Here is an 18,977-nt window from a genome sequence, read left to right as displayed (position 1 = left end):
TTTTGGGTTTCTATAACTATTACATATATATTCCCAGATACACTAACCTAATTTTTTGTGTTTTATAATTTTATTTATTTTTGGGGGTTTTCTGTAACTACTTGTTAATATAATATAACCTAGATAAACTAACCTTGTTCAATAGCTAGATTCTTGTCTAAAGAATATGGTGGAGAATATGGTGACACTCAGACCAGTCGATTCTAGTCTCCGCGACGTCACCATTTCAAAACACATGCTCTCCACTAGAGTCCAGTCTCTTCTCCACCTGAGTCGCCTAAGTGTCAGTTGAGCCTTAATTTATTAGTTTTTATTGGGATACTTAGGCCCGGTTGCACAAAAGCCGGTTAAATTTTAACAGTAATTAATTCCACGAGCACCTACCAGAGAAGCCGTCATTAAGAAAATCCCTCTCTGATTGGTTCTCGTGGGATTAATCACGGTTAAAATTTAACCTGCTTTTGCTTTAACCGGCTTAACCGCAAAGCGGATTCTTTAGCAATTAATAATATTGGAGTACCTGAATATTTATTATATTTATTTATTATTATATTGGAGTACCTAATTGAAATACGGTATTTAGCAATCACTGTTAAGTTTACAATGGACCAAATTTTATATTGTACTAGCAGGTAAACCGCGCTCCCCAAGGGTCTAATTAAAAACTTGACAAAATGAAAACTTGACCTACTGAAATCTTGTAGAATTTAAAATAGTCCTATAACCATCCTCGGTAAATTAAGAATGTATATGCAAAATGTCAAGTTAATGAGTTGAGTAGTTGAGACGTGATGATGCGTCATTCGTGAATTTTCTATCCCCTACTTGTAGAAGCCAGTTCTTTCCTTTATTATGGGGTTATTATTTATAAATTATTATATATTTATTCATGTCATATTGTAGTACAAGATATAAACATACATACTCGTCAAAAATCTCTTCTATCAGAATAATTTCAGTAGTGTAAAATAAATTTACTTTCAGATTTTTATTTATTTTGATAAATTTCAAGTCTATTGAACAAATGAAAATCAGTCCAATGATAGAAATAGGTACATAAATTTAAGGGCCGTAAGCTTTATTAATGGATTAACTGATTGTTCAATCTCGGAATGTAACTAATAGCTTGCTTTAATCCTAGATTAAGTTGAACTCGATTCAATTTAATCCTAGATTAAGTTGACCTCGATTCAAACTGCGGTTCAGTTTAATCTCGGAATGTAACTAATAGCTTGCTTTAATTCTAGATTAAGTTGAACTCGATTCACTGCGGTTGAGCGTACAGATCTAATTATACTTCATTCATATAATTAAATTATATATTTCCTACAATAAAATAAACAAAGACCTCCCTAGAAATTCAGTGACATTACAAAACACTTTAATACAATAAAATAGTATTCAGTTAATTATATTGCTTATATAATAAGTTGTGTTAAAATAATGCACATTTTATAAAGCAGTCTTAGAATAGGCTATCTTTAGATAAATGGTGTTATGAACGCAAAAATGGTTTGAAAATTTCCTAGGCAATATGTTTTTCCCATGAAAATGAGTCATGAAATTTGGAAAAATTTGAATTGATATAAACAATTATTTATTTTGATTTTGTAGGTTGGTATTCTCAATTATTTCTAACCCCAATTTGCCAAGTGTTTCAGTTGGCAGCCATTTTATCAATATTTATAGGAAAACAATAATTATAGATTAATAAATAATTCCCTCTAACAAAACAAAATTTCCCTACTTTACACAACCCACTACTCTGAACAACAAGAAATCAATTTGTTTGCCTTGGAAAATTTTTCAATCCTCAATTTTGCCTCCGAAAAACTTCCCACAAAACTTCAAAAAATATTATTTTATCAAAAATTGTGGTAATATAAATTACAAATATATATCTATTGGCTTTTAACAAGCATAAATCCCTCTATTAACAAAAACACTCTATCGCCTATAAATAGTCTAGTTTTTACTATATCTACAACTTTCTAGATTTTTCACTAATAAAAATCGCGTTTTATTTATAAATGGTAATAGAATTATAAATAATCAATTTATGACTCACTTCCCAGTTACTATGCATAACAAATTGGAATTTCAGGAATCTATTTATATTACAAATATTTGGGATATTAATAATTACAAATATTTTATATTACAAATAGTTATTTTGTTTTACCATAAGAAACAATAGCATAAGTAGATATGCCATGGTATAGGGCGTTTATGTCGAAACTTTTACTGTTATCTCAAGCCGATAGTCCACGTAGTTCTTTCCCGTGAAGCTGTGTGACACTGGTAGTTTCTCATATGTGCCGTTCATACACTCTTACACTCCCAACAAAACAGTGAAATTCGACAATAATCGACAGTAATCGGCTTGAGATAACAGTAAAAGTTGCGACATAAACACCCTATACCATGGCATATCTACTTACGCTATTGTTTCTCTATATTACAAATTGGGAAATGTAATGAGTAGGTATATCTATATAATAGCAAATTGTTGATAATTTCGATACAGTTACTACATCTTAATACAAATTAATAATATTTAATAAATATGGAAAATGTAAATGTGTAAATGTAGAACAAAAGTATAGCAACAAGTACCTGTGACTTGTAATGGGGACATGTTGTAATGGCAAATGAGCCAGTTTTAAACTTGGTTTTAAGAGAAAACCTGGTTTAAGACAAAAGTTGGTGGTTTAATACAAAACTTGATTCAAATCAAAACTTAGTTTGATGCAAAACTTGGATTAATGGCTGAACTTGGTTTAAGACAAATCTTGGTTCAAGGCAGAAATTCAAATCAAAACTTGGATTAATGGCTGAACTTGATTTAAGGCTGAGCAAAGGCTAAAAATAAACTTTCTACTGGTGATATTTTTCAAAGTTTTTCGATTTTTATATCATCAAGCTATCAAAATGAAAAAGTTTTCACGAGAAAACATTTTTTTCCCGATCATTATTTATTGAGATATGAGCGCCGAAAGTTTTAATTTTTGGGACAGAACATTTCAAATTCGGTAAGAAATAGTTCCATGAGATTTTAAGAATAGATTCTTCATGGTATTGTTGATCTACCAAAAATAACTCAACTGAAAGTTATTTTTGGTAAATTGAATAGCTTTCTCAAAAATTGATATTATAAGAAAATGTTTGTTTTACTAGATCAACAATACCATGAAGAATCTATCCTTAAAATCTCATGGATTTATCTCTTACCGAATTTGAAATGTTCTGTCCTAAAAATTGAAACTTTATGCGCTCATATCTCAAAAGTAATGATCGGGAAAGAAAGAAAGAAAGAAATATTTATTGCCAAAATCATTAAACACAACTTTACAAATGTGAAAAATATAAAAATTTTCATATATAATACATTACAAAAACTTAAAATTAAAATATTTTCCATTTAAACTCGATTATAATATTATCATTGGCGTTACCAGCAAAACTAAGTAGTTTGAGCGATGGCAACGAGTAATCAGTCGGCTATAATTAGTGGCTTGAGATTCAGTCGAAATAGAAAAAATATAATAAAGAAAAAGAAACATATGGAATGTATGAAAACTAGAAAAAAAAATAATAAAATTTCAATCCGAAAAGAAGAAGTACTAAGAGTGAAATACTAAGAGAGCAGAAAAACTAGAATGAATTCATAATAATTTAAAAACTCAAAAGAAAAAGAGATGATTCATGTAATTATTAATCTACAATTCACTGTACATATGTAATTATAGTAACATTTATTAACATAATGTAATTCATTTGTAGCATATATGCAATTCCTTTTGTAAGCAAAAAGAGAAAAACAATACAATACAGTACACATGACAAAAAAATAAAACTTAAACTCAGAGAGAGAAAAATTAATCTGGGAGTATAGCCCTACTAATAATAAATTCAGAGGAACTGAGGAAGACAGTATATGTACATCAAATTAAAATATTTTAGGTATGATATCTTCTGTCTTTATCCAGCTTTCAATTTTTAATTTAAGTGCTTTTGTAGGTTTCCTGCAATGAAATGTTCTGGCATAAAATTAATAAGCTTTTTTGTTGTATAGTTGAATTGTCTTCTGCATATAGTTAGATCTGTTCGAGGAACAAAGCATCTATTTACTGATCTAAAACTATAATTAGTTGAATGAGGTGTAAAAAGATGTATATGGTTGCTGATATATTTAACAAGATTTCTGATATACAGTTGCCTAACTGACAGAACTCCGAACTCCATAAAAGTTGCTGGCTAGGGTACCTTCTATGCACTCCTAGTGCTGCCTTGAGGATACTCTTTTGAATAATATTTAGTTTATTGAAATGAGCATTAAAAGCACCACCCCAGACCCTAATTCCATACTGAAAAACTGATTGGGCGTATGCAAGATAGACCATTTTACTTAAAGATTTCTCTTTTAGTAAGCTCAATTATAGAATTTATGAATCATGAATTTCATCCTGCTACACATCTTATCTATATGCTTATTCCATCTTAGATTTGGGTCCAAAGTGACACCTAAATACTTTGTTTCAGTTACCCTCTCTAACACAGGACATGAACAACTCATATCATCATTGTTGGGGTCATTCAAGCAAAAAAATGTTTTCTCGTGAAAACTTATTCATTTTGATAGCTTGATGATATACAAATCGAAAAACGTTGTAAAATATCACGAGTAAAAAGGTTATTTTTAGCCTTTGCACAGCCTTAAGAAAAAACTTGGTTCAAGGCAAATCTTGCTTATAAGACAGAATACATATAACAATTTTCTTCATGGTATACAATGAGTGCGCTACAAAAATACAAATTTATCTACAAATAAATATAATACACTTACATAAAGATCTCTTTTGTCACACTGTACATATTTATAAAAATATATAATGTATAAAATAATAAAGCTAACAGATGAATATAATTATAATCATATAACAGTTGAGATATTTGAAACAAGTAATTTAGTATAAAGGCACACAGTATTGTACGCTTGGTCCCATGCCTTCGTCTTCTTTTTATTCATCTTCTACTACTTCTTCTTCTTCTTCTTCTTCTTCTTCTCTTCTTCTTCTTCTCTTCTTCTTCTTCTTCTTCTTCTTCTTCTTCAGAGCCCCCCCCCCCACCTAGACAATTATTGACGAGACAATGAATTGGGGCGAGCGAAGCGAGTCTATTATTAATATCTACGAGGGAATTCAACAGGGGGGGGGACGGGGCGGAGCACCCTGAATGGAAACCCATTGTCGCGAGCGTAGCCAGCCTGCATTCTTATAGAGCAGGCGAGCGAAACGAGCCTGCTGAAATTAGACGGGGGGGGGCGGTCTGACTACATACAATTTTTGTAAGTAATGATAGAAAATAAAATAGATTAAAGTTTTATTGCAGTAGTATTTGGAGAAATAGAACAAGGTGTCCTGTCCTGATCTACACTTTCTTGTAAAAATAAAATAAATAAATTACGTTCAAATTCTATTCCAAATAAATAGATGCTTAGCAAATAATTAAATCTACATTGTGAAAATAATTAAGTACTGAAAATGTTGTGAAGTGAACAACTGCAAGACTTGACCTATTTCGGACTATGTGTAATGTAATTTGGGAGAGGAATAGCACAAGGTTACCTTATTTTTTTTCTCCCTATCATTTTGATGATGTACTTATTGTATCAATCAATCAATAATAAAGTACCTACATCAAAGAATGCATTACAACGCCAAGTTAGATAATAAGCTTTTTGTGTAGTTGAGAAGTTGATATAGTGGTAATTATTCATATTAAATGAAAAGACTAAGAAATTGTCAAAAACCACAGATTTTGTTGAAATTTAGAAAGACCGGTTTCGGTTGTTACACCATTGTCAATCTCTGATAAACTAAAACTAAATACAAGAGCAGCAAATAAAAATATATTAATAGTGTAAATTCTGCTGCTCTTGTATTTAGTTTTAGTTTATCAGAGATTGACAATGGTGTAACAACCGAAACCGGTCTTTCTAAATGTGTGTGTAACTGGCTTAATAAGAAGGAACAATATAGTGAAATAATAACTAGTAGTTCTGTGAACAGTAGACCTCGCGCAGTTATAAACCACAGTCTCCTCTAATACTGTCCATCAGAGTAAATTCTGTCCAGTCCTGTCGTGTCGGCGAGACATCGGTGTATAAACGACTAATGGCTGTTTGGGTTGTTGTATCGACAATGCTAAAAATTTGATGTAAACAGCTATGCTATTATCATCAAAAGCTTACCGAGTTGAAAGCAGAGAAAAGTCGGGAGAAAATAATAAACTATTTCAAGTTATCAATTGCATGCCTCACTGCATGCAATTAATAGTCCACACAACAGCTGTTTTTTCACTAAGTTACATTGAGATATTGAATTGCATGCGTCATTGCTTGCAATTTATAATCCACTCGACAGCTGATTTATGATGAATAATTCTATAGTCTGATTTTCACTCTAATATTGGCGTATGAAGGAGGCTCCTTTTCCTTTTATATCATCCTCAAAATGCAAAATTTCAAAAAACATTGTATATTCGTCGACGCGCAATTTAAAAAGGAAAATAACAGTCAAATTTCATGAAAATCTATTTCCGCGTTTCGCCGTAAATACGCAACATATAAACATGAAGAGAAATGCCAAACCATCGACTTGAATCTTAGACCTCACTTCGCTCGGTCAATAATCAATAATTAGAGAGTAAGTTTGAGCAATATTTGAATTTACCAGTGATGAGTGATCACAGCTCGATCTCGTCCATGGTGCGACTGAGTCGATGGCTGTCGATACGTCTGCGCTGACTTGGTCTGACTGCATCCGCCCGTCTGTATGGCTCCGACTTGAGGCCAAGCAGAATGTCCTCCAGCGCTCCGTTGTAGACCTCGTCCTGATGCAGCAGTTTCTTCTCTTGTAGGCTACCTGCGACAAACAGTCAATCAATCAATGCAGTCAATGAACTTGATTTATTGAGTTTAATTTGCTACACTTCGTCCTAGTAGTACTCTAGTCTCTTCTCTAGCACCTAAGGCCTACCATACACGTTTCGATCGGCTCGAAGGCCCGGACTGTTCAGTCCAGGCCTTGACGCCGATCGAAGCGTGTATGGTGTGGCCTCAAGGCCGGCTTCTGGCCTCACTGGAATCCAAAGAGGCCCGGCCCGAAGGCGGATTAATTTTAATTCCTCTTGAGACAGAACTGAACGTGAGTGGGGAAACCTGGTTTCGCCTGAAGGCCAAAACACCCGCTCTTCCCCCTCCGCCATATTTTCTACCCTCGGTCAACACGTTTTGCATAGTGTTGAGATATAAAATTTACCTTCTTTTACTTATCTTCTCTTCTTTGCCTGCCTATTACATGGGAAACCATAGTTGGCTAGGTATCTTCCTCTCTTTTTTTCTCTTCTCCAACACATCCAACCACAAAGCCCATGGTTTTTTTATATTTGTAACATTTTATTGTGTTTTATTTGTTTCATAATTCTTTGTAATATTTTGTTTTGTGTGTTTTTTTTTGTGTGTGTTATGAATAGAAAAATTATTCGAAAAATCGATTTCTTGAAAAATGAGAGGAAAATGGTACGGCCTGGATTTCTTCTCTGATTCGCCTCCTTCAGTTCTTCCAAGGTGTTTGTGCGATGTTTGAAAAATCTATTTTTGAGGTAACCCCATAGGAAAAATCTATGCTTAAATCGGGTGAGCATGCTGGCCACCTCAAGTCCACCCTTGGTGAGATACGCCACCCTGGGAACATTTGTCTCAACACATTCATTGAAATGTGCCCTGTGTGGGCTGTAGTTTCATCCTGCTGAAACCATATTTCTCCCAGGTCATGTTCCTCAGCAAGTTCTTTCAATTTGGGGCGCAGAAACGTTTGTAGCATTGTCACATAACGCTGGGAGGTGACATTGATTTTATTTATTTATTCATAGACAATAGATACAATGCAGGTAAAAACAACAGGCATTCGCCCAAAACTGTTTTAAACCTTAATTTGGAATACACGGTCTAGAGGTTATGTAAATAATAACTTAATTCACACACTATTTCAAGTCCAAAAAATGTATATACTACAATAGTTTTAGATTTATCAGATTAATTAATTTCAAAATACAAATCCAAACCAAAATATTCCTTCACAATCTCAAAAAATATTAAAAATTTCACTTAAATCCACAAATTATACTCATGTTAAAATTCTAAACATGTTAAAATAATTATTATTGACGGTGATGTTGCCATTCTCAAACAACTAAGGCCAGCTCACCCGATTCAATTATATGCGATCTTTTTCTATGAGGTTACCTCAAAAATAAAGTTTTCAAAGATCGCCCACACATCTTGGAAGAACTAAAGAAGCGAATAAGAGAAGAGATCCAGGCCTTACCAATCGCAGTGTGCCAAAATGCGTTTCAAAACTTCAAAAATATGCTACTTCAGTGTATTACTGCTGATGGCCGCCATTTAACTGACATAATTTTCAAAAAATAACAATAAAAACTACATTTAAAAATTAATTGAACCCATTAAAGAATTTTTTTCCAAGTTGAACGGTTCATTACTTATAACCCTTCTAAACTCGTCGATCGGCTCTGTCCCACCCTGTATTATAGATTATTAATTAATAATTGGAAGAATTAGTTGAATGACTGACCTGCCTGGCTTTGACCTTGAGCTCGTTGATGACCGCGTCCTGCTGTTTTTTCTGCTGATTCAGCCGATTTCGTTTGGCCACCTCTGCTCCTTCACTACCCCCACCACCTCCGCCCTTCGCCAACCTCTCAGCTGTCTGCTCCAATCGCCTGTTGTAACTAAAATTACAACAAAAAATTAAATGAAATAAAATAGAAAATATATTATAATAAAATATTAAAACATTAAAAGACAAGTATGACCCAAAAATCATAGAGGAAAAATCTGGTGTGGAGCACTCACATAACTTTCCTTGCCGTTATGAAAATTGATGACCTGACGCTAGTGTTCACGCGCATCTCAAGTCTACTATTCAAAGATCCAAGTCAGCTGGTGACAGGGCAATAACGCTGCAGACACACGAAGACTGCTATTTCTTCATAGTGAATGATTTAATAGAATCAACAGTTGCCAACAGTTTGCAATTGTAATAATAACATTTTCTCGAATTTCGAAGCTTATTTGAAATTTTAGGTGAAAATGTTACTGAACATTAATTATTGTAGAGATTTTTATGCTCAATCTTTTCCACTTGAAATTTTCTGTTCAAATTGTATCTGAAACCTGATAATTGGGAATCTAAAATCAAACTTTGCATAGATAGGGCGGAGCTCCTGAAATTTTCACAGATATAAGACTTGTGGCAGTTGATAGATCTCATCAATGACAATTTTAGGTATAAATTTGATCAAAATCGTTGGAGCCGTTTTCGAGAAAATCGCGAAAACCCTGTTTTCGACAACATATTCGCCTTTTTAGCCGCCATCTTGAATTGCATTTGATGAAATTTTTAGAGTCGGATCCTTATAGTGTAAGGACCTCAAGTTCCAAATTTCAAGTCATTCCGTTAATTGGGAGATAAGATATCGTGTACACAGACGCACATACACCCTTGAAACTTATAGAAATTTAGACAACTTTTTTTGAGTTATTTTTTGTCATTTTTAGTAAATTGAATAACTTTCTCGAAAATTAATATTTTAAAAACATATTCGTTTTATTTAATCAACAATACCATGAAGAATTTATCCTCTGAATCTTATGGATTTATCTCTTACCGAATTTGAAATGTTCTGTCCCAAAAATTCAAACTTCAGGCGCTCATATCTCAAAAAGTAATGATCGGAAAAAAAATGTTTTCCTGAGAAAACTTTTTTATTTTGATAGCTTGATAGTATACACATCGAAAAACGTTGAAAAATATCACCAGTTGAATGTTTATATTAGCCTTTGCACAGCCTCAAAGAGTGATAACCTGTACTAATGATTGTGTATTTTTCTTACATACAGAGTCATTTTGTGTACGGTATCCGTTTATGGAGAAATAATTGCTCTACTGCAATCATTCTTTTCAGGTTACAGAAAAAATCATTGAGAATTTTATGTAAAAAGCCCCCTCGCACACCATGTAGGAAGTTGTTTATAGAAAGGGGTGTCTTAACATTGCCATCTTTATATGTATTAGAATGGTTGCTTTACATTAGGAGAAAAATTCAAGATTTTGAAATAAACTCTGACTTCCATAGTCACAACACTCGTAACAAATACAAAGTTAGAGTCAGACACTGCCGTTACAATGGCCCATATGAATAAAACCAGAGCAAATGCTCATGAGCAAGAGCATGGAGCATAAGGTTTTGCTCATGAGCAAAAGGTAGAGGCAAAAGCATTTGCTCATTTTTATATGAATAAGCTTTACCTTATACTCTTACCTTATGCTCCTGAACTCTGGAGCAAATGCTTACGTATTTTAAAGATTTTTCATCAGCTGATTCGCTTTTGTAGCCTTAATTTGTTTTTATAGTACACGGAAGCGCTAAATATGCAAGTAAGGTGCACCGCTTGTGTTTGCGTCGTCTGCTCAGTTTTCTATTTATGAATAGAGTTTTAGGTTAGTTGAGGTTAGAACTTTGAAATAATAGCGTGAAAAAATGGCATCTCTATAATAATCTTCAGCATATTCTTATAACATCAATGGCCTCCTTATAATCGTCTACACTCTCATCTTCTTAAATGCCTATTTCCTATTTTGTGATGGCTATCTTTATAACAGGTAGCTATCTTTTGTATTTATTATTTTGTAGGATAATGGTGATATATATCATGATTGAATCTAAAAAGAGTTTTATAGTTCTCAACTATTGGTTGTGATCGTATCTGGTATAGTTTCCTCTTCCTCATACGAATTAGTTGAGCCATTTTACTATGAGCAAAACGTGATAAGCTGCTCTAGACTAGACTCACCTTTTTTGAAGCATTTACTTCAAAAGTTGAGCAAATGCTCTAGTTTATTCATACAATTTTGAGCAAATGCTCAAACTATTTTTTTGATGAGCATGAGCAAAAGGTTTTGCACACGTTTATTCATAGAAAATGAAGCAAATGCTCCATATTTTAGAAGTATAAGCAAATGCTCAACTTATATCATATAAGTTGTAATATTCATTATAGTTGTTAATATTCATATGGTCCAATGTATCTAAACAGAGCTGGCAGAAAATGTCCACAAAATTATTCAACTGCCTACCTGAGTCCGTGAGAGTGATGGATATCGCATCTTAAAGGACGTATTTGACGGACTTGTTAATCGGCAAATGTCTGTATACGGTGGATGAGTTAATCGCAGTTGAATTTTGATTGGCGTGTTACATGTTTTTGTGTTAATATTTTTAGTTAATATCTTGACGTTGTTGTAACATTTTCCTATGTTTTTTAACAATAATTGATTTCAAATCAAATCATTTATTTCGCCATTAAAAAAAAACAATCACAAATAAAGAGCAAATCAAAAATGATGAACAATAAATTTAAACAAAATACAAGTGTTAACTTAAAAATAAGAAAATAATAATACAAAATCATAAATATCTCCTCTTTACATATGTATATATAATTTACATATTATATATGGCATCACCAGCAAAAGAATAAACTTTGCCCGCTGGTGACCGTTGCAAATCGAAAATAGTATAATAATATTTAAAATAAAAAAATCCTCATCATTTAGTCATTTCTGAGAATGAAGAAAAGATAAAAGTAAATAAATTATATGATTATATTATATAGATTTCATTTGAAAACGACTATAATAAGTACGCATAAAATGAATGAAAGACTATAAAAAGAATGAGAAACTAACCTTGAAAGCCTTGACAAATCTATCTGAAGAGCAGCGCAAAGAAGGCATTGGCATCAGTCGATCGAGACGATTCTTCGCCAAAGAATTGAGCGCACTCCTTGAATGAGTCTTGCGCCTGTCTACAGTCCTGTCGTAACCTGCAAATAATATCAAATCGCTAAATCAGCAAAAATTGAATAGAAATAGAACAATAAACATGCAAAACAATGGAATAATTTGTTACTATTGCGAGAAGATGGTTCTCTTTCTGGATAGTTATAAAGGTGATAATATGGAAGTTATTCCATGCCATAGAGAAAAGTTAGCATGAGAAGAAATGCCACGGTGTAGAGCGTTTATGTCCCAGATTCCACTGTTAACTGAAGCCGATAGTCCTATAGTGAGGTCCACGTTATAATGGCAGTGTAGAAAGATTGATTGATTGATTGAGTACTTTATTTATGTAGATTGAAATATATACTAATATGTATTAGTATATATATATATATATATATATATATATTATATATATATATATATATATATATATATATATACCGAGAGCAGCAGCAATGTTATTTTTAAAAGCTCGTTGAAGAAATGGCTCTTCAGCATAGGCTGGATTGGAGCTGAGAGGCTGATTCACTCACCTTACACCTAGGAAGAGTAAATGCATTGGGGAATAACTTAATACATTAATATTTCGAAATGCTAAATTAATTTATACACTCATACCTTACGTTCAAGTATTTAGAGTTTCAAAACATAATAGAGGCTTATAAAACAATGAATTATCGCCGGTTTTTGGGTCCTCTTGCTCTCCCACTCTGAATATCAAGTTACACCCAACACTATATTATATTATCACTTTTAACTCACCTATTGTTATCTGAATCTTATTTTTATCACACATATTGTAATTTATTGTAAATATAACACCATATAACTACTGAATAATACTGCTTGCTGGGACTGTCCCCCAATCTCAGACGCATAGTCTTACTGGGGGAATTCCACTTAATCAATATGTTCTTTGAACTGTTTTTGTAAAAATGTAACTCTTATTTTGTTAAGTATCAAATATAATTATGTACATGTATTGTTATGCCAAGTGGAAATAAACGAATTGAAATTGAAATGATCACATAGACTACATATATGTAGGGTGAAACCTATCTCAAAATGGGGGCATGGAACTGTCAAGAGAGAACAATAGGCCTCCTTCAACACCGGTGGACGCGTGGACGGTGTAATGGAAAACAATAACTGGCAACCCATTTCAATAGTCACAATAGGTCAGCTTCTGCCCCCCATTCAAAAAGAGTTCTAGTCACCTAAGAAATATTCTCAATAGGTACCTACTTTAAAATCTACGCTCTGATCCACAAAATGAACTCAAATTGATTGTCTACCTACAACTCTGTTTACTATGCTGATTGATATTAATAGACAACCAACCATTTGATGAGTTGCTGGGTTTGGTTTTTACCACACGACGGGTATATTCTTTGATTTGCAATTGAATTGTACATAATAAAAAACTTATTATACATGCCTTCTCGGTTTAGATATTTGTCGGATCTTGAAAAACTTTGCAAGAACTCTATGTTAAACCAAGAGTATAGACTAATAGTTGGAAATTATAGGCTAACGTAGATGAACCTCTACAGACCACGGAAATGGAAATCCCCGAATGAAATTCACTAAATATTATGAGGAAAAACGCTTCATTGCACAAGGATCATCATGAATGTGCTAAATGTACCTACATTTCAAGCAGGTCTCGTAGTTGTATTGCTTTATCAAAACTTTCCATGCCACCATTCAAACAGTTTTTACCCATATTAAAAAGTAGCCTACCTATAGAAATAGTACCTTAATAACAAAGTTGATATTTAAATTGTAAAATCTAATACTTGAATGCTCGTCAGAACAAAATAGCCTAATAAGAAAATACCATAAGTTATTCACGAATCAACAGTTGAGGTTAGGTTACACATTGGGTACACAGGTTAGAGGTTAGAAACACCTTTAGGCTAAGCTATTGTTCTAAAAATGATATCCAATTATTGATATTAATCGAACTTGGTAGCTTACTTGCCTATCTGTTTTCCACTGGAACACACAGTTTAAGATAAGTTGCAACAGGTAACTTAGAAAAGCTAACAGCCAGGCCAGGTATCCAGCTAACCTAAAAATAAAAATTATCTATCAAAAATTAATATAATTGAAAATATTAGGCTCTACTTAAACTTAAATTGTTGCAGAAAATAACAATTTTAAAAAATACCTCAAAAAGAGGAGTCAAATCCCACAGCTAGACGTAGTTTTAAATAGATTTAAATAACGGTGATAACTTGTAATTACGATGATAACTGATATATACTCTGGTCTGACGTCTAGAGTGGGGGATTTGACTCCCCGAGAGATATCGGTTCCTTTCTTGTTTATATACTCCACAAAAACTCAAAAAATGCTCTGCGCGAACTAAACGAATCTAAGTACAGTTCGCGCAGGTGTGCACTAGGTTCCTATCTTCACCGTTAGATAGCGCTTGGTTTGAATTATTAATTCAATGGTTTAATTGAATAAATATTTTTAATATAATATGAGAATTGATTAATAATTAATCAATAAAATAATTCAGCTAGTTGAAATTTTTCCAATTTTTTAAATATTTATTTTGTCAAAATTACGTGGGTAATCTTCAAGTTGAAAATTCTCAGCAAAAAAATAAGACTGTGGACGGAATCGAACCCCCAACCACATCAACCTTTCGTTTACCAGTTCACCATTCAAAGCCATCAATGGGCTTCGAGACTTATATAAATCAGCCGGAACCAAGACCGACAATTTAACAAGCACATCTAATGAACACATAAAAATACCAGCTTTCATAGAACCACAATAATGAAAATGACGACATTTGAGTATTTTCACACTGGTAGTAACCGATTTTATTGTTCCAAGAGTTTTACGATACAAATGTAACCAAATTATGTTATCCTTAATAATGAAATTCAAATGAAACTGAAATTAAATAAACTTTCATAGAATGGTACAAATTATTACTTGAAGCCAAAATAAACTAGTAAACCTAAAATTCAGTTTAGCAACATTAATTTCATCAGATACTTACAGAGAAGCACTTTCCAGAGAAAATATATATTATCATCTATTCCATCCCGAAATTTATTCAGCATAAAGTAGAATAATAGAATAACATTTTAATGATCACAAATATTTACCAATGGATATTAAATTTATGGATCTATATTTGATGAATAATATTGACTATATTTAGGTGTGTATTAGTGGTCCCGGGATTGACAGTGAATGATCCCGGTATTAATAGGGGTATCAGAATTGGATTGGAATCCCGGGATCGGGATCCTGGGTTTAACAGCTCTACTTGAGAGCCAACACAAGCCTTGAAGGATCATGCTGACTGGCAGCTGAAGCGAAAATGTACGTGAATTTCATTAATCTGAATATTTTCTTTATAACGTGGACCTCACTATAGTGAGAACGTTTCAGCTAACTTTTTACATAGCTGTAGTGGTTACCTTATCGGAGTCGCTGAACTGCCAGTATGGCAGCCTATAAGCTTCCACAGTCGGAGCGCTTTGTCCTGATCAAAGATGGCTTCCACTGCAGTATCACCGCCCCATGACGCTCCAAGTTGAAACTCCAGTAGCACCATGTTGGTGTGCCGATAGGTAATCACTCACGCATACAGCAGGTGTGCTCCTTGGAGGTGTGGCGTCGCGGCCACAACCTTGTCTCTCAGTCACCATCTGCGCAGTCGCACTGTCTCCCAGCATGTAGTACTCTTGCCGTCGTCTCCTGAAGGCTCCTGCAATACAATACAAGCAGTCTACCTGGTTTCAGGTTGTAGAGCACAGAATTATGCCCACATGGATTTTGAATTATTCATTTAAATTTTGAAATCCAATGGCGTGAGTGAATTTTTCCGTCCGATGGCTGGATAAAGGTAGGCGCACACATATCGACATCGGACGGACGGAACGCATCGGACGGATCGGACGATTAGATTTGATGCATTGTTTTCAATTGGAGTGCGCATACCTATACGATGCGGATAGGTATGCGACTCCAATTGAAAGAAATGCATCAAATCTAATCGTCCGATGCGTGCCGTTCGTCCGATGACGATATGTGTGCGCCTACCTTAAGGCGGAAATAGCTGAAAATTAACGAAAAATCATGTTAGCTTAAGGAAATTTTGCACGAAAAAATTGATTCTGGACTTCTTCTATGTATATGAACAATATATTATTCAATTCTTTTTATTAAAATTAGTCTTATTTAGTAAAGAAAGGGAATAAAAGATCATAAATTAAAAAAATATGAATATTCTAAATTTTCTTATACTATATTCTCTTGCTACAAAAACATTGTTTAGTAACTCTGGTTTGCACAAAGGCATCTGGCCCATGCAGACCATTTTCACATTATTCATTGTGCTCATTTCCTAAATATTTGTTTCCATCGTTTCTTGAAACTTAGCAACATTGAGATTTATATACTTGAATTAAACATTTAAATCAACACTTTTATTTTATTTTAGACACTTTAAAATGTATTTTCAATTTATATATGGTATTTTAGGCTCTACGATTATGTTGTAACTCAATGGTTTTTTTTTCTGTATTACAATAAATGAGCACAGCATGTTTTATTTTTTATGTGATTTTTTTGAAATAATGAAACTTTGTCTGTCCGTCTATATTAAAGAATCAATACTGCAATATATTTTGCTAGCTCATGTCTATATTGATCATGTGTGTGCAAGCACATACTTGTCTTTCATTATAACTGAACTACTCCGGTACGTATTGAAAACGTGTGCATGCAAGTGGTCTGAAATTTGATTTTTATGAACAAAGATGTATTAAAAGCACTCACCCAAACCAGATGACAGATTGATATCTCAGCTTGCTCTTGTAATTAGGTGACGGGAACTGAAGGTTGTCATTCAGCACGTCGATTAATGTCTCAAGGTACATACTCTCACATTTTCTCTCGTCACCGTTGTGTCGTACACACTGACGCAGTTGCTGTGAATTACAAAATTGTTATTCATTCATTAATTTAGGTATATGATAAAATTGGATAATTTATTGGAATACGAAATCTCTCTGTTTTCAAATTTGCAGTTTCAGAATCTTCAGGGTATTTCAATAATTTTCACTACTCATATCTTCACATTATGGATACCATTATAATTTTTATTTACTAGTAATAGGAAAAACAAATATTTCACTCAAACCAGTTTAGAGAATTATTTTTAAACCCTATATTGCTTTGGTGACCTGCTACCTATTTCACTCTCACAAGCACAAGTCTAGAGCTTACGTGGGCATCATGCTCAGCAGGAACCAAATCCTCTCTAGATGTCAAGTAGTATCCCTCAAAAACATCCTGGTCAATACTCAGGGTCAGAAATAATGTTTTATTTATTTATTAGGTTAGCAAAAACAATGCACGATCGGAAAAGAAAAAACAGGCTATTGCCCAAAACTTCTTCAATTTCCTAATTTAGTTTGAAATTGTCCAAATATTATACATAGGTTATGTCCATTTCAATTTCTACACCAGATCACAATCTGAAAATGTAAATTAGAATAAAACAAACAATTTTTGATTTGGATAAATTGATAATAAAACTTTCGCAAATGTTTTGGGGGTCAGGCGGCCCCATTCTTTTGAGCCTCTAATAATTTGAGACAGTTTGTTATTTCTGGGCATTCTGGAGCTATCAGTGAGTATAGAATTCTAAAGATCTACTGTACTCTGTACAAAATAAATTTTCTGATTTGGGAGGGACATGGGCAGCAGAGAAGGCATTCAGAGGTAGGGATAAAGCGGCGGCCAAGTTGCCGTTCTGCACCGGCCAGCATTCTCTAATTTCTCGTGAGTATTCAAGCGCTCATGTTAAACTTACAGTTTCCTGTCTAGAAGCCTTCACTCGACTGACTCTAATCGACAAATTGGCAACTGCGCTTCTACCTATGACTCTATTAATCAATGTAGTTGGCTGATCTCCCTCCGTTTCTCTGCGCCGCATAAATAATAAATATCTTTATTGTCACATAATGTTTACACATTATAGACAACGTCATGTTTGGTAACTCTAGTAAATACAAGGCAAACATGAGCCTGCAACAACAAGCACACAAAGTCAATTTTACAAAGTTCAATACATCCATTACACTCTGAATTAGGTATCAATTATATTTCCCAATCACTTATCAACTACTTATATATCATTTATCATACAGTATTAATTATACAGGGTGATTCATAATTATGGTAAAATAATTTGATACGTGATAGTAGAGGTAAAAATAAGAAAAAAAGTACATATATCCATAAAAGCTTCATTAGCGAGCTATACAGAGTGAAAGATTTCGCCCGGAATTCAGTTCTTCTGGTGAAATACACCGATGCTGAATTGTTTGGGCACTAGTTTTTGTAAAACTTATGCTGGATTCATATGGAAAATATCTGAAAAATTGAATAAAACTAGTCTGGAAGCTGTAGTGTGAGTAGTTTTTGAGAAAAAAGTTAAAATATGCAAAAAATCTAAGTAGAAAAACACAGACTTCTACGTTTGATGCCCAATAACTTTCTTTAATGACCAGTAAACAAATAATTTTTCGCAATAAAAATTGTAGAGAATTTAATTCTGAAAAGAATGATGTGAGCTGTGTAAACTAAATTTAAATAGAAGTTGAATAAAATGTATTCTTATGTAGTACATTACACCACAAAATTTGCTGTTTTATGAGGAGATAACTAATAACTCATAGGTTGTAGCTGATTGCAAATAAATCATGGATTTTAATAACAGCTGTTCCAAAACAGCTGATTCATTTTGTTTTAAATAAGAACAAATTTAAAAGAAATTATCAGCTGAAAATTATTTTCAGAACATTTTAGCTCACTGTTGAACAAAAAAACAAACTGTAAGTTAGGCCTACTGTAGCCGCGCTGTGTTTTTTGTTTAATCTATTAACCAGTTATTTGTAACCATTTCACTTTGCTTTTGTGTTAAGTGTTAACTTTTTAAAAATGACAGGTAATTTTAGACATTATTCATACTCCGAATTAGCTGACATGCATTAATGTATGGAATGG

General features: G+C 33.3%; 1 protein-coding gene across 1 annotated transcript; it reads right to left on the bottom strand.

Annotated features, from left to right (window-relative positions):
- Positions 1–11,853: 11,853 nt before the first annotated feature.
- Positions 11,854–16,857, bottom strand: LOC120356180. Its single transcript, XM_039445059.1, has 4 exons — positions 16,743–16,857; positions 15,380–15,669; positions 13,915–14,004; positions 11,854–11,971 (listed from the first exon to the last, which is right to left on the bottom strand). Exons 2-4 carry the CDS (start codon positions 15,514–15,516, stop codon positions 11,854–11,856), a joined length of 345 nt encoding a protein of 114 aa, XP_039300993.1. The 5' UTR covers positions 15,517–15,669; positions 16,743–16,857.
- Between the last annotated feature and the right edge of the window lie 2,120 nt (positions 16,858–18,977).

This window comes from Nilaparvata lugens, unplaced genomic scaffold, assembly GCF_014356525.2.
Source record: "Nilaparvata lugens isolate BPH unplaced genomic scaffold, ASM1435652v1 scaffold6074, whole genome shotgun sequence".
In the NCBI taxonomy this organism is placed as follows: Eukaryota; Metazoa; Arthropoda; class Insecta; order Hemiptera; family Delphacidae; genus Nilaparvata; species Nilaparvata lugens.
The sequence above is the reverse complement of the archived record's forward strand: the minus strand, read 5'-3'. Positions and strand labels throughout refer to the sequence as shown.